Source organism: Ranitomeya imitator, chromosome 6, assembly GCF_032444005.1.
Source record: "Ranitomeya imitator isolate aRanImi1 chromosome 6, aRanImi1.pri, whole genome shotgun sequence".
Lineage (NCBI taxonomy): Eukaryota > Metazoa > Chordata > Amphibia > Anura > Dendrobatidae > Ranitomeya > Ranitomeya imitator.
This window is the reverse complement of record NC_091287.1, coordinates 555,255,251-555,277,666: the sequence shown is the minus strand read 5'-3', so window position 1 is coordinate 555,277,666 and position 22,416 is coordinate 555,255,251. Positions and strand designations below refer to the sequence as shown.

The window sequence follows — 22,416 nt, the reverse complement described above, 5'->3', positions numbered from 1 at the left end:
TAAGACAGAGCTGGAGGTGGACAGTGATCTGGATTACCGTTGTACGCTGAGAATGCCGCCCAGATTCCTGTAGAGCACGGACCCGATAACGAACATGGAAGAGTCATCTGTATCTAAAGAAAAGCAAAAGAGGAAAAACATTAATGGAGACAAAGCCGGGAGCTGCAGGCACATCATCACAAAGCTCGGCCCACCAGCTCATCCATGGCCTAACACGCTTTTACTTGGCTGACAGAGATTTTTGGGGGTGCATGAATAATTCATGGAAAAAGGTTAGAACATGAAGCGCATGTTGTGAATGCAATCTGTGAGAAGTGGCCGGGAGCGGCGTGAAACGCGCGGGGTCCAGCTCCACCTCTACAGGTTCTGCTCATGGTTCAACCAACAGAGTAAAGGAGAACCGATTAGAAGGTCACTGCCCAGCTGGGCGCCTCCGGCTCCGCAAACCCTCCATCCAAGAGGCTAGAAAATAGCTGGAGATGGGCCAAGGAAAGCGAGGTCTCACCACAGGGGTCCGGGCCAATGGTGACCCCGAGCAGACTGCTCACAAAGATGGGGTGAAGGTCATGTCTGAGGACGTGTAATACAACAATGCCGGAGAAGTCAGAATGCCGGAGAAGTCACAGAATGTTTTATTGTTTGTTTTTTGTAAAGATTACTTATTAAATGTTTATTATTTTATATTGGACAAAAAAAAATATTTTTTTTAATATTTAAAGTGGTATCACCATGTATAAGATACTATCCCAATAAAAAGTAGGTGTAATAATTATAATATTAGCAAATACCTCCAATTAGAGATGTAGTATAGTTCTCTTGATTAGCCATGTTGCTTACCTCATGTGCAGGGCCTCAGATATCCATCGAAACAACCACTGATATAGTGACAATTACTTAGCTGGTTGCTAGTGGTCATAACCATGGATACCAAATGCCTGCACATGAGAGAAGCAACATGGTGAATCAGGAGAACTATACCACCTTTCTGATAGCAGGTATTTGCTAATATTATATTTAAGGATTATATTAAGATTTATCATTTTATTAATTTCATAATTATTATTACACTAACTATTTTATGTTTGTGAATGAGAAATAATATATTAAGATTTACAGCATTTTGGAAATAGCACATGAAAATTGTTGTTAACATGAGTGAAACGTAAATCCTTTTAGGAGCAGTAAATCGCGATCTCTGAGGCCATCACATACATGACAGACCAGCGCTGTGCGTGGAACAGCAGAGTGACCCGAATCCACACCCTATAGCTTATGATATATAATATGTATGTTACTCATTTAGGCTGGTTTCACATTTGCGTTTTTTGCCGCTGCGTTTTAGCGCAAAAAAACGCATGCGTTTTTTTTCCTATACTTAACATTAAAAACACATGCGTTTTTTTGTATGCGTTTTGCCGCCGCATGCGTCTTTTCTATGCATGCGTTGTGTTGCAGAAATGCAACATGTAGTAATTTCTAGCGGCTTATTTTGCCGCAAAAAAACGCATGCGTTTTTTTGCGGCAAAAAAACGTATTGCTGTCTATGTAAACACATGGGTTTTTAAGCACATGTCTTTGGTTGCGTTAAAAACGCATGCGTTTTTATAGAAAAAAAAACAGAAAACACACTGATATGCCACCCCCCCACCATAAAGGTGATAAAGGGATCCTAACTCTAACCCTAACCATAAAGGGATCCTAACCCTAACCCTAAAGGGATCCTAACCCTAAAGGGATCCTAACTCTAACCCTAAAGGGATCCTAACCCTAACCCTAAAGGGATCCTAACCCTAACCCTTACCCTACCCCTAACCCTAGGGATCCTAACCCTAACCCTTACCCTACCCCTAGGGATCCTAAGCTTAAAGGGATCCTAACCCTAACCCTAAAGGGATCCTAACCCTAACTCTTATTAAGGGTTAGGGTTAGGATCCCTTTAGGGTTAGGGGTAGGGTTAGGGGTAGGGTTAGGATCCCTAGGGTTAGGGTTAGGGTTAGGATCCCTAGGGTTAGGGGTAGGGTAAGGGTTAGGGTTAGGATCCCTTTAGGGTTAGGGTTAGGATCCCTTTAGGGTTAGAGTTAGGATCCATAGGTATCCAACCCCTAACCCTAACCCTAGCTATTTCTATTTATAGTGGGTTTTTTACTTGATTTTGATGATTGGCAGCTGTCACACACTTCTCAGCATGCGTTTTAAAAACGCAAACGCAGGCAAAAACGCATGTAAACGCGTCAAAACGCCGCGTTTCTTTTCCACATGCAAAAACGCATGCATCAAAAAAAGCAGCGTTTGCACGTGTTTACATGCGTTCTTTTCACCACATGCGCATGCGTAGTTATATTCTTGTACATAGGAGCAGTATTATAGTAGTTATATTCTGTACATAGGGGCAGTATTATAGTAGTTATATTCTTGTACATAGGAGCAGTATTATAGTAGTTATATTCTTGTACATAGGAGCAGTATTATAGTAGGTATATTCTTGTACATATAGGCAGTATTATAGTAGTTATATTCTTGTACATAGGAGCAGTATTATAGTAGTTATATTCTTGTACATAGGGGGCAGTATTATAGTAGTTATATTCTTGTACATAGGGGGCAGTATTATAGTAGTTATATTCTTGTACATAGGAGCAGTATTATAGTAGTTATATTCTTGTACATAGGAGCAGTATTATAGTAGGTATATTCTTGTACATATAGGCAGTATTATAGTAGGTATATTCTTGTACATATAGGCAGTATTATAGTAGTTATATTCTTGTACATATAGGCAGTATTATAGTAGTTATATTCTTGTACATAGGGGCAGTATTATAGTAGTTATATTCTTGTACATAGGAGCAGTATTATAGTAGTTATATTCTTGTACATAGGAGCAGTATTATAGTAGGTATATTCTTGTACATATAGGCAGTATTATAGTAGGTATATTCTTGTACATATAGGCAGTATTATAGTAGTTATATTCTTGTACATATAGGCAGTATTATAGTAGTTATATTCTTGTACATAGGGGCAGTATTATAGTAGTTATATTCTTGTACATAGGAGCAGTATTATAGTAGTTATATTCTTGTATATAGGGGCAGTATTATAGTAGTTATATTCTTGTACATAGGAGCAGTATTATAGTAGTTATATTCTTGTACATAGGAGCAGTATTATAGTAGTTATATTCTTGTACATAGGGGCAGTATTATAGTAGTTATATTCTTGTATATAGGGATCAGTATTATAGTAGTTATATTCTTGTACATAGGGGCAGTATTATAGTAGTTATATTCTTGCACATAGGGGACAGTATTATAGTAGTTATATTCTTGTACATAGGAGCAGTATTATAGTAGTTATATTCTTGTACATAGGAGCAGTATTATAGTAGTTATATTCTTGTACATAGGGGCAGTATTATAGTAGTTATATTCTTGTACATAGGAGCAGTATTATAGTAGTTATATTCTTGTACATAGGAGCAGTATTATAGTAGTTATATTCTTGTACATAGGAGCAGTATTATAGTAGGTATATTCTTGTACATATAGGCAGTATTATAGTAGGTATATTCTTGTACATATAGGCAGTATTATAGTAGGTATATTCTTGTACATATAGGCAGTATTATAGTAGTTATATTCTTGTACATATAGGCAGTATTATAGTAGTTATATTCTTGTACATAGGGGCAGTATTATAGTAGTTATATTCTTGTACATAGGGAGCAGTATTATAGTAGTTATATTCTTGTACATAGGAGCAGTATTATAGTAGTTATATTCTTGTACATAGGGGCAGTATTATAGTAGTTATATTCTTGTACATAGGAGCAGTATTATAGTAGGTATATTCTTGTACATATAGGCAGTATTATAGTAGTTATAGTCTTGTACATATAGGCAGTATTATAGTAGTTATATTCTTGTACATATAGGCAGTATTATAGTAGTTATATTCTTGTACATAGGGGCAGTATTATAGTAGTTATATTCTTGTACATAGGAGCAGTATTATAGTAGTTATATTCTTGTACATAGGGGCAGTATATGGTCACTTACCAGAGTCTTCTGATGTCAGGAGGCTCTTAGATATGGAGACTTTATCCTCCGAGTTTCGCGCCCATTCCACCATTCCTCTCCAGCCTTTCATCGGGAAGCTGATATCTGTCGGACTGTTTGCTGGACGCTTGTAGATACTTAAGACTTGGGGGGGAAAAAACCACAATCTCATTAGAGCACAGGAATATTCTATCGATACAATAAGGATCAGAGAACTGCGTGTTTCTATGGGTTTTGAACATTTATTTAACAACATTTTGCTCTATGTATTTTTTCCTTTTTTTTTTATAATTGTCCATAAATCATCTTGTGCTTTATACTTTGTGGTGGAAACTTTTTTTTTGTTTGCAGACTTTGCATGATAAATCTTGTAAACGGGTAATTATGGAGCAGGTGGCATCGTATAGCACCGCTATTACACTGCTTTATGCACAGTGTTCCGGAATGGTCACTATATGTCGGTATTATTTCAGCACTGTCTGACGGTATGTAGTAAAGCTCTGCATGTTGCCTGTTCGTCACCCTGATCAGGACATTTTAAGGTTCAAGAATTTTGTACAAAATAAGAAATACTCGTTATTGTGATCTTTACCATTTAACACCTTTTGCAGACAAAAAAAAAATAACTTAAAAAAAAAATCACTCACATAGGTGAAACAGAAGAACATATAAGCTAAAAAGTGGCAATTAATGAATCAGCTGAAAACATGTGAAAATCAAAAGCCGCAGCATCAAACGTCAACTGATAAAAAAAACAAAACAAGAAAAAAAGGAAAAAATGTCCTTAAAAAAATACTCCAAGTAAAAGCAGAGTATAAAACAGCGGCTGAAAATGCCATAAATCAGACAGAAAAAGGCGCAAGAATGAAAGGAGCAAATATTTATTTCACTGACAGATTCGGCCGTGAGCAGCGGATCCCTGAATGCAGAATACTGGAGATCTGCAGAGCCGCGCTGCGCAGCACAATGCTCTGCGCAGCACAATGCTCTGCATACATTAACAGCAGCTGATGAGCGACCAGCGCAGCCTAGTGGAGGCCGAGGGGACGACACACAGGGCTCAGCACAGCGGCAGACACTCACCCAGGTTGTCCGTCACTTGGTACGAATCCTTAAAATCCTTCATCCGAAATCCAATCACATCTATAAAGTCTTCTACTAACCGGAAGAGATCCCTCATGGTCAGCCCCATCTGCAGAGAAGAAAGCGAGGGGATCACCAACACGTGGGGAGCAGAGCTCTGCGAGGGCAGTCCTATGTAACACCACAGTGATAACGCTCTGAGTACAGATAGTGTAGTAGATGTCACCTGCAGTCCTATGTAACACCACAGTGATAACGCTCTGAGTACAGATAGTGTAGTAGATGTCACCTGCAGTCCTATGTAACACCACAGATAACACAGTGATACCTCTCTGAGTACAGCTAATGTAGTAGATGTCACCTGCAGTCCTATGTAACACCACAGATACCACAGTGATAACTCTCTGAGTACAGATAATGTAGTAGATGTCACCTGCAGTCCCATGTAACACCACAGATAACAGTGATCACTCTCTGAGTACAGATAATGTAGTAGATGTCACCTGCAGTCCTATGTAACACCACAGATAACACAGTGATATCTCTCCGAGTACAGATAATGTAGTAGATGTCACCTGCAGTCCTATGTAACACCACAGAAAACAGTGATAACTCTCTGAGTACAGATAGTGTAGTAGATGTCACCTGCAGTCCTATGTAACACCACAGTGATAACGCTCTGAGTACAGATAGTGTAGTAGATGTCACCTGCAGTCCTATGTAACACCACAGATAACACAGTGATAACGCTCTGAGTACAGATAATGTAGTAGATGTCACCTGCAGTCCTATGTAACACCACAGATCACACAGTGATAACTCTCTGAGTACAGATAGTGTAGTAGATGTCACCTGCAGTCCTATGTAACACCACAGTGATAACGCTCTGAGTACAGATGATGTAGTAGATGTCACCTGCAGTCCTATGTAACACCACAGATAACACAGTGATAACTCTCTGAGTACAGATAGTGTAGTAGATGTCACCTGCAGTCCTATGTAACACCACAGTGATAACGCTCTGAGTACAGATAGTGTAGTAGATGTCACCTGCAGTCCTATGTAACACCACAGATAACACAGTGATAGCTCTCTGAGTACAGATGATGTAGTAGATGTCACCTGCAGTCCTATGTAACACCACAGATAACACAGTGATAACTCTCTGAGTACAGACAATGTAGTAGATGTCACCTGAAGTCCTATGTAACACCACAGATAACACAGTGATAATGCTCTGAGTACAGATAATGTAGTAGATGTCACCTGCAGTCCTATGTAACACCACAGATAACAGTGATAACTCTCTGAGTACAGATAATGTAGTAGATGTCACCTGCAGTCCCATGTAACACCACAGATACCACAGTGATAACGCTCTGAGTACAGATAGTGTAGTAGATGTCACCTGCAGTCCTATGTAACACCACAGTGATAACGCTCTGAGTACAGATAGTGTAGTACATGTCACCGGCAGTCCTATGTAACACCACAGATAACACAGTGATCACTCTCTGAGTACAGATAATGTAGTAGATGTCACCTGCAGTCCTATGTAACACCACAGATAACACAGTGATAACTCTCTGAGTACAGATAATATTGTAGATGTCACCTGCAGTCCTATGTAACACCACAGATAATACAGTGATAGCTCTCTGAGTACAGATAATGTAGTAGATGTCACCTGCAGTCCTATGTAACACCACCGATAACACAGTGATAACTCTCTGAGTACAGATAATGTAGTAGATGTCACCTGCAGTCCTATGTAACACCACAGATAACACAGTGATAACTCTCTGAGTACAGATAATGTAGTAGATGTCACCTGCAGTCCTATGTAACACCACCGATAACACAGTGATATCTCTCTGAGTACAGATAATGTAGTAGATGTCACCTGCAGTCCTATGTAACACCACAGATAACACAGTGATAGCTCTCTGAGTACAGATAATGTAGTAGATGTCACCCGCAGTCCCATGTAACACCACAGATAACAGTGATAACTCTGAGTACAGATAGTGTAGTAGGTGTCACCTGCAGTCCTATGTAACACCACAGATAACACAGTGATAACTCTCTGAGTACAGATAATGTAGTAGATGTCACCCGCAGTCCCATGTAACACCACAGATAACACAGTGATAGCTCTCTGAGTACAGATAATGTAGTAGATGTCACCTGCAGTCCTATGTAACACCACAGATAACACAGTGCTAACTCTCCGAGTACAGATAGTGTAGTAGATGTCACCTGCAGTCCTATGTAACACCACAGATAACACAGTGATAACTCTCTGAGTACAGATAATATAGTAGATGTCACCTGCAGTCCTATGTAACACCACAGATAACACAGTGATAACTCTCCGAGTACAGATAGTGTAGTAGATGTCACCTGCAGTCCTATGTAACACCACAGATAACACAGTGATAACTCTCTGAGTACAGATAATGTTGTAGATGTCACCTGCAGTCCTATGTAACACCACAGATAATACAGTGATAGCTCTCTGAGTACAGATAATGTAGTAGATGTCACCTGCAGTCCTATGTAACACCACCGATAACACAGTGATAACTCTCTGAGTACAGATAATGTAGTAGATGTGACCTGCAGTCCTATGTAACACCACAGATAACACAGTGATAACTCTCTGAGTACAGATAATGTAGTAGATGTCACCTGCAGTCCTATGTAACACCACAGATAACACAGTGATAACTCTCTGAGTACAGATAATGTAGTAGATGTCACCTGCAGTCCTATGTAACACCACAGATAACACAGTGATAACTCTCTGAGTACAGATAATGTAGTAGATGTCACCTGCAGTCCTATGTAACACCACAGATAATACAGTGATAGCTCTCTGAGTACAGATAATGTAGTAGATGTCACCTGCAGTCCTATGTAACACCACAGATAATACAGTGATAGCTCTCTGAGTACAGATAATGTAGTAGATGTCACCTGCAGTCCTATGTAACACCACAGATAACAGTGATATCTCTCTGAGTACAGATAATGTAGTAGATGTCACCTGCAGTCCTATGTAACACCACAGATAATAGTGATAACTCTGAGTACAGATAGTGTAGTAGGTGTCACCTGCAGTCCTATGTAACACCACAGATAACACAGTGATAACTCTCTGAGTACAGATAATGTAGTAGATGTCACCCGCAGTCCCATGTAACACCACAGATAACACATTGATAGCTCTCTGAGTACAGATAATGTAGTAGATGTCACCTGCAGTCCTATGTAACACCACAGATAACACAGTGATAACTCTCCGAGTACAGATAGTGTAGTAGATGTCACCTGCAGTCCTATGTAACACCACAGATAACAGTGATAACTCTCTGAGTACAGATAATATAGTAGACTAGCTGAAGAGCCCGGCGTTGCCTGGGCATAGTAAATATCTGTGGTTAGTTATAGCACCTCACTTCTCTTATTTTCCCATCACGCCTCTCATTTTCCCAATCACATCTTTAATTTTCCCCCTCACACCTCTCATTTTCTCCCTCACTCCTCTCATTCCCGCCTAACACTTGTCATTTCGACCTCACATCTGTCATTTTCCGATCACTCCACTATTTTCCCTCACTCCTCTCATTTTGCACTCACACCTTTTCATTTTCACCTCACACCTCTCATTTTCACCTCAGTATATACATGTTTGTCATCTCCCTTATATATAATATACACCTGTATGTCATCTCCTGTATATAGTATATACCTGTATGTCATCTCCCCTGTATATAGTATATACCTGCTGTGTGTCATCTCCCCTGTATATAGTATATACCTGTATGTCATCTCCTCCTATATATAGTATATACCTGTATGTCATCTCCCCTATATATAGTATATACCTGTATGTCATCTCCTCCTATATATAGTATATACCTGTATGTCATCTCCTTCTATATATAGTATATACCTGTATGTCATCTCCTCCTGTATATAGTATACTAGATTGTGGCCCGATTCTAACGCATCGGGTATTCTAGAATATGCATGTCCCCATAGTACATGGAGAATGATGATTCCAGAATTCGCGGCAGACTGTGCCCGTCGCTGGTTGGTCGAGGCAACCTTTATGACATCATCGTCGCCATGGCAACCATTATGACATCTACGTCGATACTGTGCCCGTCGCTGAATCAGAAACGTGGGATTTCTATGTCCTTTATGACATCATCGTCGCTGTGCCCGTTGCTGATTGGTCGAGGCCTGGCAGCCTCGACCAATCAGAGACGCGGGATTTCCAGGACAGACAGACAGACAGACAGACAGAAAGACAGACAGACGGAAAAACCCTTAGACAATTATATATATAGATACCTGTATGTCATCTCCTCCTGTATTTAGTATATACCTGTATGTCATCTCCTCCTGTATATAGTATGTACCTGTATGTCATCTCCTCCTTTATATAGTATATACCTGTGTGTCATCTCCCCTGTATATAGTATATACCTGTGTGTCATCTCCCCTGTATATAGTATATACCTGCATGTCATCTTCTATATATAGCATATACCTGTATGTCATCTCCTCCTGTATATAGTATATACCTGTATGTCATCTCCTCCTGTATATATATGTACCTATATGTCATCTCCTCCTCTATATAGTATATACCTGTGTGTCATCTCTCCTGTATATAGTATATATCTGTGTGTCATCTCCCCTGTATATAGTATATACCTGTGTGATCTCCTGTATTAGACCTCGTTAACACGTTATTTGCTCAGTATTTTTACCTCAGTATTTGTAAGATAAATTGGCAGCCTGATAAATCCCCAGCCAACAGGAAGCCCTCCCCCTGGCAGTATATATTAGCTCACACATACACATAATAGACAGGTCATGTGACTGACAGCTGCCGTATTTCCTATATGGTGCAATTGTTGCTCTTGTAGTTTGTCTGCTTATTAATCAAATTTTTATTTTTGAAGGATAATACCAGACTTGTGTGTGTTTTAGGGCGAGTTTCGCTTGTCAAGTTGTGTGTGTTGACTTGTGTGTGGCGACATGCATGTAGCGACTTTTGTGAGATGAGTTTTGTGTGGCAACATGCGTGTAGCAACTATTTGTGTGTCGAGTTGCATGTGACAGGTTAGTGTAGCAAGTTGTGTGCAGCAAGTTTTGCGCATGGCGAGTTTTGCGCGTGGTGAGTTTTATGTCTGGTGCCTTTTGAGTATGTGCAAGTTTTGTGTGAGGCAACTTTTGTGCATGTGGCAATTTTTCCGCATGTTTTTTTGTGGCTGTAGCTGCGACGGTGCAGATGCCAATCCCGGACATACACACACACACACACACACACACACACACACACACACACACACACACACACACATTCAGCTTTATATAGTAGATGTCACCTGCAGTCCTATGTAACACCACAGATAACACAGTGATAACGCTCTGAGTACAGATAATGTAGTAGATGTCACCTGCAGTCCTATGTAACACCATAGATAACACAGTGATAACTCTCTGAGTACAGGTAATGTAGTAGATGTCACCTGCAGTCCTATGTAACACCACCGATAACACAGTGATAACTCTCTGAGTACAGATAATGTATTGGATGTCACCTGCAGTCCTATGTAACACCATAGATAACACAGTGATAACTCTCTGAGTACAGGTAATGTAGTAGATGTCACCTGCTCTATATGTAATATTACCAATATCACACACTGACCTCTATATGGCAGTATCTGCTCTACATGTAATATTACCTATATCACACACTGACCTCTACATGGCAGTATCTGCTGTATACAGTGGGGCAAAAAAGTATTTAGTCAGTCAGCAATAGTGCAAGTTCCACCACTTAAAAAGATGAGAGGCGTCTGTAATTTACATCATAGGTAGACCTCAACTATTGGAGACAAACTGAGAAAAAAAAATCCAGAAAATCACATTGTCTGTTTTTTTTATCATTTTTTTTGCATATTATGGTGGAAAATAAGTATTTGGTCAGAAACAAACAATCAAGATTTCTGGCTCTCACAGACTTGTAACTTCTTCTTTAAGAGTCTCCTCTTTCCTCCACTCATTACCTGTAGTAATGGCACCTGTTTAAACTTGTTATCAGTATAAAAAGACACCTGTGCACACCCTCAAACAGTCTGACTCCAAACTCCACTATGGTGAAGACCAAAGAGCTGTCAAAGGACCCCAGAAACAAAATTGTAGCCCTGCACCAGGCTGGGAAGACTGAATCTGCAATAGCCAACCAGCTTGGAGTGAAGAAATCAACAGTGGGAGCAATAATTAGAAAATGGAAGACATACAAGACCACTGATAATCTCCTTCAATCTGGGGCTCCACGCAAAATCCCACCCCGTGGGGTCAGAATGATCACAAGAACGGTGAGCAAAAATCCCAGAACCACGCGGGGGGACCTAGTGAATGAACTGCAGAGAGCTGGGACCAATGTAACAAGGCCTACCATAAGTAACACACTACGCCACCATGGACTCAGATCCTGCAGTGCCAGACGTGTCCCACTGCTTAAGCCAGTACATGTCCGGGCCCGTCTGAAGCTTGCTAGAGAGCATTTGGATGATCCAGAGGAGTTTTGGGAGAATGTCCTATGGTCTGATGAAACCAAACTGGAACTGTTTGGTAGAAACACAACTTGTCGTGTTTGGAGGAAAAAGAATACTGAGTTGCATCCATCAAACACCATACCTACTGTAAAGCATGGTGGTGGAAACATCATGCTTTGGGGCTGTTTCTCTGCAAAGGGGCCAGGACGACTGATTCGGGTACATGAAAGAATGAATGGGGCCATGTATCGTGAGATTTTGAGTGCAAACCTCCTTCCATCAGCAAGGGCATTGAAGATGAAACGTGGCTGGGTCTTTCAACATGACAATGATCGAAAGCACACCGCCAGGGCAACGAAGGAGTGGCTTCGTAAGAAGCATTTCAAGGTCCTGGAGTGGCCTAGCCAGTCTCCAGATCTCAACCCTATAGAAAACCTTTGGAGGGAGTTGAAAGTCCGTGTTGCCAAGCGAAAAGCCAAAAACATCACTGCTCTAGAGGAGATCTGCATGGAGGAATGGGCCAACATACCAACAACAGTGTGTGGCAACCTTGTGAAGACTTACAGAAAACGTTTGACCTCTGTCATTGCCAACAAAGGATATATTACAAAGTATTGAGATGAAATTTTGTTTCTGACCAAATACTTATTTTCCACCATAATATGCAAATAAATTGTTAAAAAAACAGACAATGTGATATTCTGGATTTTTTTTTCTCAGTTTGTCTCCCATAGTTGAGGTCTACCTATGATGTAAATTACAGACGCCTCTCATCTTTTTAAGTGGTGGAACTTGCACTATTGCTGACTGACTAAATACTTTTTTGCCCCACTGTATATATAATAATATCTATATCAAACACTGACCTCTATATGGTAGTATCTGATGTATATGTAATATTACCTATATCAGAAAATGACCTCTATATGGCAGTATCTGCTCTGTATGTAATATTACCTACGGTAAATTGCATACTAACCAATATATGACAGTGTCTGCTCTATATCTAGCACTATCAATATCACATACTGACCTCTATATGGCATATGTACTGCAGGAGGCAGCAGCCATCATAACTAATGTACCAGTAAAAGCATGTGCGCAAGTTAATTATTTGATGATGGGGTCATCATACAGTGTTTGGGAGGAATGTACTTTGGGATCAGCATACTGTGTGTGGGAGAATGTACTGTGGGGGCATCATACTGTGTGTGAGGGAATGTACTGTGGGGGCATCATACTGTGTGTGGGGGAATGTACTGTGGGGACATCATACTGTGCGTGAGGGAATGTACTGTGGGGTCATTATACTGTTTGTGGGGGAATGTACTGTGGGGTCATTATACAGTGAGGAAGGGATGTACTGTGTGTGGGGTAATAAACTGTGGGGACATCATACTGTTTGTGGGGGAATGTACTGTGGTGACATTATACTGTGTGTGGAGGAATGAACTGTGGGGACATTATACTGTGTGTGGGGGAATGTACTGTGGGGTCATTATACAGTGAGGAAGGTATGTACTGTGTGTGGGGTAATATACTGTGGGGATATTATACTGTGTGTGGAGGAATGAACTGTGGGGACATTATACAGTGAGGAAGGTATGTACTGTGTGTGGGGGAATATACTGTGGGGACATCATACTGTGTGTGGGGAATGTACTGTGGAGACATCATACTTTGTGTGGGGAATGTACTGTGGAGAGATCATACTTTGTGTGGGGAATGTACTGTGGAGACATCATACTTTGTGTGGGGAATGTACTGTGGGGACATCATACTGTGTGTGGGGGAACGTACTGTGGGGGGCATCATACTGTGTGTGGGGAATGTACTGTGGAGACATCATACTTTGTGTGGGGAATGTACTGTGGGGACATCATACTGTGTGTGGGGAATGTACTGTGGGGACATCATACTGTGTGTGGGGAATGTACTGTGGGGACATCATACTTAGTGTGGGGGAATGTACTGTGCGGACATCATATTCAGTGTGGGGGAATATACTGTGGGGACATCATACTGTGTGTGGGGAATGTACTGTGGGGACATCATACTGTGTGTGGGGGAATATACTGTGGAGACATCATACTGTGTGTCGTGGAATGTACTGCGAGGACATCATACTGTGTGTGGGGGAATGTACTGTCGAGATATCATACTGTGTATGGGGGAATGTACTGTGGGGACATCATCCTGTGTGTGGGGGAATGTACTGTAAAGACATCATACTGTGTGTGGTGGAATGTACTGCGAGGACATCATACTGTGTGTGGGGGAATGTACTGTCGAGATATCATACTGTGCCTGGGAGAATGTTCTGTGGGGACATCGTACTGTGTATAGGGGAATGTACTATGGGGTCTTCATACAGTGTGTAGGGTAATGTACTATGGGGATATCATATAGTGTGTGGGGGAGTGTACTGTGAGGACATCATACTGTATGTGGGGGAATGTACTGTGAGGACATCATACTGTGTGTGGGGAAATGTACTGTGGGGACATCATACGTAGTGTGGGGGAATATACTGTGGGGACATCATACTGTGTGTGGGGAATGTACTGTGGGGACATCATACTGTGTGTGGGGAAATGTACTGTGGGGACATCATACTTAGTGTGGGGGAATGTACTGTGGAGACATCATACTTTGTGTGGGGAATGTACTGTGGGGACATCATACTGTGTGTGGGGAATGTACTGTGGGGACATCATACTGTGTGTGGGGAATGTAATGTGGGGACATCATACTGTGTGTGGGGAATGTACTGTGGGGACATCATACTTAGTGTGGGGGAATGTACTGTGCGGACATCATATTCAGTGTGGGGGAATATACTGTGGGGACATCATACTGTGTGTGGGGAATGTACTGTGGGGACATCATACTGTGTGTGGGGGAATATACTGTGGAGACATCATACTGTGTGTCGTGGAATGTACTGCGAGGACATCATACTGTGTGTGGGGGAATGTACTGTCGAGATATCATACTGTGTATGGGGGAATGTACTGTGGGGACATCATCCTGTGTGTGGGGGAATGTACTGTAAAGACATCATACTGTGTGTGGTGGAATGTACTGCGAGGACATCATACTGTGTGTGGGGGAATGTACTGTCGAGATATCATACTGTGCCTGGGAGAATGTTCTGTGGGGACATCGTACTGTGTATAGGGGAATGTACTATGGGGTCTTCATACAGTGTGTAGGGTAATGTACTATGGGGATATCATATAGTGTGTGGGGGAGTGTACTGTGAGGACATCATACTGTATGTGGGGGAATGTACTGTGAGGACATCATACTGTGTGTGGGGAAATGTACTGTGGGGACATCATACGTAGTGTGGGGGAATATACTGTGGGGACATCATACTGTGTGTGGGGAATGTACTGTGGGGACATCATACTGTGTGTGGGGAAATGTACTGTGGGGACATCATACTTAGTGTGGGGGAATGTACTGTGGGGGCATCATACTGTGTGTGGGGAAATGTACTGTGGGGACATCATACTGTGTGTGGGGGAATGTACTGTGGGGACATCATACTGTGTGTGGGGAAATGTACTGTGGGGACATCATACTTAGTGTGGGGGAATATACTGTGGGGACATCATACTGTGTGTGGGGAATGTACTGTAGGGACATCATACTGTGTGGGGGGGAATGTACTGTGGAGACATCATACTGTGTGTGGGGGAATGTACTGTGAGGACATCATACTGTGTGTGGGGGAATGTACTATGGGGACATCATACTGTGTGTGGGGGAATGTACTGTGAGGACATCATACTGTGTGTGGGGGAATGTACTGTGAGGACACCATACTGTGTGTGGGGGAATATACTGTGGGGACATCATACTGGGTGTGGGGGAATATACTGTGGGGACATCATATTGTGTGTGGGGGAATGTACTGTAGGGACATCATACAGTGTGTGGGGGAATGTACTGTGGGGGCATCATACTGTGTGTGGGGGAATGTACTGTCGGGACATCATACTCTGTGTGGGGGAATGTACTATGTGGACATCATACTCTTTGTGGGGGAATGTACTGTGGGGACATCATACTGTGTGTGGAGGAATGTACTGTGGGGACATCATACTGTGTGTGGGGGAATGTATTGTGGGGACATCATATTGTGTGTGGGGGAATGTACTGTAGGGACATCATACTGTGTGTGGGGGAATGTACTGTGAGGACATCATACTGTGTGGGGGGGAATGTACTGTGGGGACATCATACTCTGTGTGGGGGAATGTACTGTGGGGACATCATACTGTGTGTGGAGGAATGTACTGTGGGGACATCATACTGTGTGTGGGGGAATGTATTGTGGGGACATCATACTGTGTGTGAGGAATGTACTGTGGGGACATCATACTGTGTGTGGGGGAATGTACTGTGGGGACATCATACTGTGTGTGGGGGAATGTATTGTGGGGACATCATACTGTGTGTGGGGGAATGTACTGTGGGGGCATCATACTGTGTGTGGGGAATGTGCTGTGGGGACATCATACTGTGTGTGGGGGAATGTACTGTGGGGACATCATACTGTGTGTGGGGGAATGTATTGTGGGGACATCATACTGTGTGTGGGGGAATGTACTGTCGGGGCATCATACTGTGTGGGGGGAATGTACTGTGGGGACATCATACTGTGTGTGAGGAATGTACTGTGGGGACATCATACTGTGTGTGGGAGAATATACTGTGGGGACATCATACTGTGTGTGGGGGAATGTACTGTGGGGACATCATACTGTGTGTGGGGGAATGTATTGTGGGGACATCATACTGTGTGTGGGGGAATGTACTGTGGGGGCATCATACTGTGTGTGGGGAATGTGCTGTGGGGACATCATACTGTGTGTGGGGGAATGTACTGTGGGGACATCATACTGTGTGGGGGGAATGTACTGTGGGGGCATCATACTGTGTGGGGGGAATGTACTGTGGGGACATCATACTGTGTGTGGGGGAATGTACTGTGGGGGCATCATACTGTGTGTGGGAGAATATACTGTGGGGACATCATACTGTGTGTGGGGGAATGTACTGTGGGGGCATCATACTGTGTGGGGGGAATGTACTGTGGGGACATCATACTGTGTGTGGGGGAATGTACTGTGGGGACATCATACTGTGTGTGGGAGAATATACTGTGGGGACATCATACTGTGTGTGGGGGAATGTACTGTGGGGACATCATACTGTGTGTGTGGGAATGTACTGTGGGGACATCATACTGTGTGTGAGGGAATGTACTGTGGGGACATCATACTGTGTGTGGGGAATGTGCTGTGAGGCCATCATACTGTGTGTGGGGGAAATGTATTGTGGGGACATCATACTGTGTGTGAGGAATGTACTGTGCGGACATCATACTGTGTGTGAGGAATGTACTGTGGGGACATCATACTGTGTGTGGGGGAATGTACTGTGGGGACATCATACTGTGTGTGGGGGAATGTATTGTGGGGACATCATACTGTGTGTGGGGGAATGTACTGTGGGGACATCATACTGTGTGTGGGGAATGTGCTGTGGGGACATCATACTGTGTGTGGGGGAATGTACTGTAAAGACATCATACTGTGTGTGGTGGAATGTACTGCGAGGACATCATACTGTGTGTGGGGGAATGTACTGTCGAGATATCATACTGTGTATGGGGGAATGTACTGTGGGGACATCATCCTGTGTGTGGGGGAATGTACTGTAAAGACATCATACTGTGTGTGGGGGAATGTACTGTCGAGATATCATACTGTGTATGGGGGAATGTACTGTGGGGACATCATCCTGTGTGTGGGGGAATGTACTGTAAAGACATCATACTGTGTGTGGTGGAATGTACTGCGAGGACATCATACTGTGTGTGGGGGAATGTACTGTCGAGATATCATACTGTGCCTGGGAGAATGTTCTGTGGGGACATCGTACTGTGTATAGGGGAATGTACTATGGGGTCTTCATACAGTGTGTAGGGTAATGTACTATGGGGATATCATATAGTGTGTGGGGGAGTGTACTGTGAGGACATCATACTGTATGTGGGGGAATGTACTGTGAGGACATCATACTGTGTGTGGGGAAATGTACTGTGGGGACATCATACGTAGTGTGGGGGAATATACTGTGGGGACATCATACTGTGTGTGGGGAATGTACTGTGGGGACATCATACTGTGTGTGGGGAAATGTACTGTGGGGACATCATACTTAGTGTGGGGGAATGTACTGTGGGGGCATCATACTGTGTGTGGGGAAATGTACTGTGGGGACATCATACTGTGTGTGGGGGAATGTACTGTGGGGACATCATACTGTGTGTGGGGAAATGTACTGTGGGGACATCATACTTAGTGTGGGGGAATATACTGTGGGGACATCATACTGTGTGTGGGGAATGTACTGTAGGGACATCATACTGTGTGGGGGGGAATGTACTGTGGAGACATCATACTGTGTGTGGGGGAATGTACTGTGAGGACATCATACTGTGTGTGGGGGAATGTACTATGGGGACATCATACTGTGTGTGGGGGAATGTACTGTGAGGACATCATACTGTGTGTGGGGGAATGTACTGTGAGGACATCATACTGTGTGTGGGGGAATATACTGTGGGGACATCATACTGGGTGTGGGGGAATATACTGTGGGGACATCATATTGTGTGTGGGGGAATGTACTGTAGGGACATCATACAGTGTGTGGGGGAATGTACTGTGGGGGCATCATACTGTGTGTGGGGGAATGTACTGTCGGGACATCATACTCTGTGTGGGGGAATGTACTATGTGGACATCATACTCTTTGTGGGGGAATGTACTGTGGGGACATCATACTGTGTGTGGAGGAATGTACTGTGGGGACATCATACTGTGTGTGGGGGAATGTATTGTGGGGACATCATATTGTGTGTGGGGGAATGTACTGTAGGGACATCATACTGTGTGTGGGGGAATGTACTGTGAGGACATCATACTGTGTGGGGGGGAATGTACTGTGGGGACATCATACTCTGTGTGGGGGAATGTACTGTGGGGACATCATACTGTGTGTGGAGGAATGTACTGTGGGGACATCATACTGTGTGTGGGGGAATGTATTGTGGGGACATCATACTGTGTGTGAGGAATGTACTGTGGGGACATCATACTGTGTGTGGGGGAATGTACTGTGGGGACATCATACTGTGTGTGGGGGAATGTATTGTGGGGACATCATACTGTGTGTGGGGGAATGTACTGTGGGGGCATCATACTGTGTGTGGGGAATGTGCTGTGGGGACATCATACTGTGTGTGGGGGAATGTACTGTGGGGACATCATACTGTGTGTGGGGGAATGTATTGTGGGGACATCATACTGTGTGTGGGGGAATGTACTGTCGGGGCATCATACTGTGTGGGGGGAATGTACTGTGGGGACATCATACTGTGTGTGAGGAATGTACTGTGGGGACATCATACTGTGTGTGGGAGAATATACTGTGGGGACATCATACTGTGTGTGGGGGAATGTACTGTGGGGACATCATACTGTGTGTGGGGGAATGTATTGTGGGGACATCATACTGTGTGTGGGGGAATGTACTGTGGGGGCATCATACTGTGTGTGGGGAATGTGCTGTGGGGACATCATACTGTGTGTGGGGGAATGTACTGTGGGGACATCATACTGTGTGGGGGGAATGTACTGTGGGGGCATCATACTGTGTGGGGGGAATGTACTGTGGGGACATCATACTGTGTGTGGGGGAATGTACTGTGGGGGCATCATACTGTGTGTGGGAGAATATACTGTGGGGACATCATACTGTGTGTGGGGGAATGTACTGTGGGGGCATCATACTGTGTGGGGGGAATGTACTGTGGGGACATCATACTGTGTGTGGGGGAATGTACTGTGGGGACATCATACTGTGTGTGGGAGAATATACTGTGGGGACATCATACTGTGTGTGGGGGAATGTACTGTGGGGACATCATACTGTGTGTGTGGGAATGTACTGTGGGGACATCATACTGTGTGTGAGGGAATGTACTGTGGGGACATCATACTGTGTGTGGGGAATGTGCTGTGAGGCCATCATACTGTGTGTGGGGGAAATGTATTGTGGGGACATCATACTGTGTGTGAGGAATGTACTGTGCGGACATCATACTGTGTGTGAGGAATGTACTGTGGGGACATCATACTGTGTGTGGGGGAATGTACTGTGGGGACATCATACTGTGTGTGGGGGAATGTATTGTGGGGACATCATACTGTGTGTGGGGGAATGTACTGTGGGGACATCATACTGTGTGTGGGGAATGTGCTGTGGGGACATCATACTGTGTGTGGGGGAATGTACTGTGGGGACATCATACTGTGTGTGGGGGAATGTATTGTGGGGACATCATACTGTGTGTGGGGGAATGTACTGTCGGGGCATCATACTGTGTGGGGGGAATGTACTGTGGGGACATCATACTGTGTGTGGGAGAATATACTGTGGGGACATCATACTGTGTGTGGGAGAATATACTGTGGGGACATCATACTGTGTGTGGGGGAATGTACTGTGGGGACATCATACTGTGTGTGGGGGAATGTATTGTGGGGACATCATACTGTGTGTGGGGGAATGTACTGTGGGGGCATCATACTGTGTGTGGGGAATGTGCTGTGGGGACATCATACTGTGTGTGGGGGAATGTACTGTGGGGACATCATACTGTGTGGGGGGAATGTACTGTGGGGACATCATACTGTGTGGGGGGAATGTACTGTGGGGACATCATACTGTGTGTGGGGGAATGTACTGTGGGGGCATCATACTGTGTGTGGGAGAATATACTGTGGGAACATCATACTGTGTGTGGGGGAATGTACTGTGGGGGCATCATACTGTGTGGGGGGAATGTACTGTGGGGACATCATACTGTGTGTGGGGGAATGTACTGTGGGGACATCATACTGTGTGTGGGAGAATATACTGTGGGGACATCATACTGTGTGTGGGGGAATGTACTGTGGGGACATCATACTGTGTGTGGGGGAATGTACTGTGGGGACATCATACTGTGTGTTAGGGAATGTACTGTGGGGACATCATACTGTGTGTGGGGAATGTGCTGTGAGGCCATCATACTGTGTGTGGGGGAAATGTATTGTGGGGACATCATACTGTGTGTGAGGAATGTACTGTGCGGACATCATACTGTGTGTGAGGAATGTACTGTGGGGACATCATACTGTGTGTGGGGGAATATACTGTGGGGACATCATACTGTGTGTGGTGGAATGTACTGTGAGGACATCATACTGTGTGTGGGGGAATGTACTGTCGGGATATCATACTGTGTATGGGGGAATGTACTGTGGGGACATCATACTGTGCCTGGGAGAATGTTCTGTGGGGACATTGTACTGTGTATAGGGGAATGTACTATGGGGTCTTCATACAGTGTGTAGGGTAATCATATAGTGTGTGGGGGAGTGTACTGTGAGGACAATCATACTGGGTGTGGAGACACAGAATGTATCTTAATTAACCTGACAACTATTTTTAGCAAATCAGAAAGAATATCTATATGTTGACTTTTGAATATATGTGTTTCTTTTTGGTTGGTTAAGAAAACAGACTTTTGATTTTGTAAGCCTGAAATATTGATTTGTAAGTTGACAATTGATGTAACATTGTGCTCTTATCCTTGATGTCTAGTGATGTTTACTGATATGCTAATCACGCATTGTCTAGATCACAGTTTGTTGGTATTCCAAACAGAGGAGGCAAATCTATGCAAATAGATTACATAATCAAACAGTGTGAGTTGGTAGTCACCATTCTTCCCCTTGTTTGTGATGCTTGACTGAAGGACACTTGATAAACATAAAAAGAGGTGATATGCCTCTCTGAGGGGGTGAAAGACAGAGATTCAGCCAAGACATCCAAACATCCAAAGGACCAGAGACAGGACAGCAGGCAATAAATCATGGCTCCATCATTAGAGTCACATATTTATAATTCTACAGGATCCCAACTTAGGGGACCCCGACACCGATTCGAAGAACACAGATCTGGACAATTGCTGAACCATGGATATGTTTGTGAAACCCAGGTTGGGACCATCCGGTCACCTGGAACTCATGGATTCGTTTGGAGAAATCAGCTTGGGACCATCCGATCACCTGGCACCAATGGATATGTATGGAGAAACCAAGTTGGGACCATCCAGTCACCTGGAACCCATGGATTAGTTTGGAGAAACCAGGTTGGGACCATCCGGTCACCTGGAACCCATGGATTCATTTGGAGAAATCATGTTAGGACCATCCGTGTTATGACCTGGTGGTCAGGACAATAATGGACCTGGTGGTTAAGAGCACACGGAATGACCTGATAGTTACTGATAATAAAGGACGAGCTCTGGGACGTGGGAACTCTGCCGACCGCAATCCCTAATCCTATCACGCACACTAGAAATAGCCGTGGATTGCTCCTAACGCTCCCTATGCAACTCGGCACAGCCTAAGGAACTAGCTAGCCCTGAAGATAGAAAAATAAAGCCTACCTTGCCTCAGAGAAATTCCCCAAAGGAAAAGGCAGCCCCCCACATATAATGACTGTGAGTAAAGATGAAAATACAAACACAGAGATGAAATAGATTTAGCAAAGTGAGG

The 22,416-nt window shown here is 43.6% G+C and overlaps 1 protein-coding gene across 2 annotated transcripts in view; it reads right to left on the bottom strand.

Moving 5' to 3' along the window:
- LOC138643166 (adhesion G protein-coupled receptor B1-like) overlaps positions 1-22,416 on the bottom strand; it is a 572,016-nt gene that overhangs the window by 283,585 nt on the left and 266,015 nt on the right. For both annotated transcript variants that reach the window (XM_069731992.1, XM_069731993.1), the window contains exons 12-14: positions 5,142-5,250; positions 4,059-4,202; positions 38-113 (exon numbers count right to left, since the gene is read on the bottom strand). In XM_069731992.1, coding sequence (XP_069588093.1) covers positions 38-113; positions 4,059-4,202; positions 5,142-5,250 — 329 coding nt within the window. The remainder of the gene's footprint in view (positions 1-37; positions 114-4,058; positions 4,203-5,141; positions 5,251-22,416) is intronic.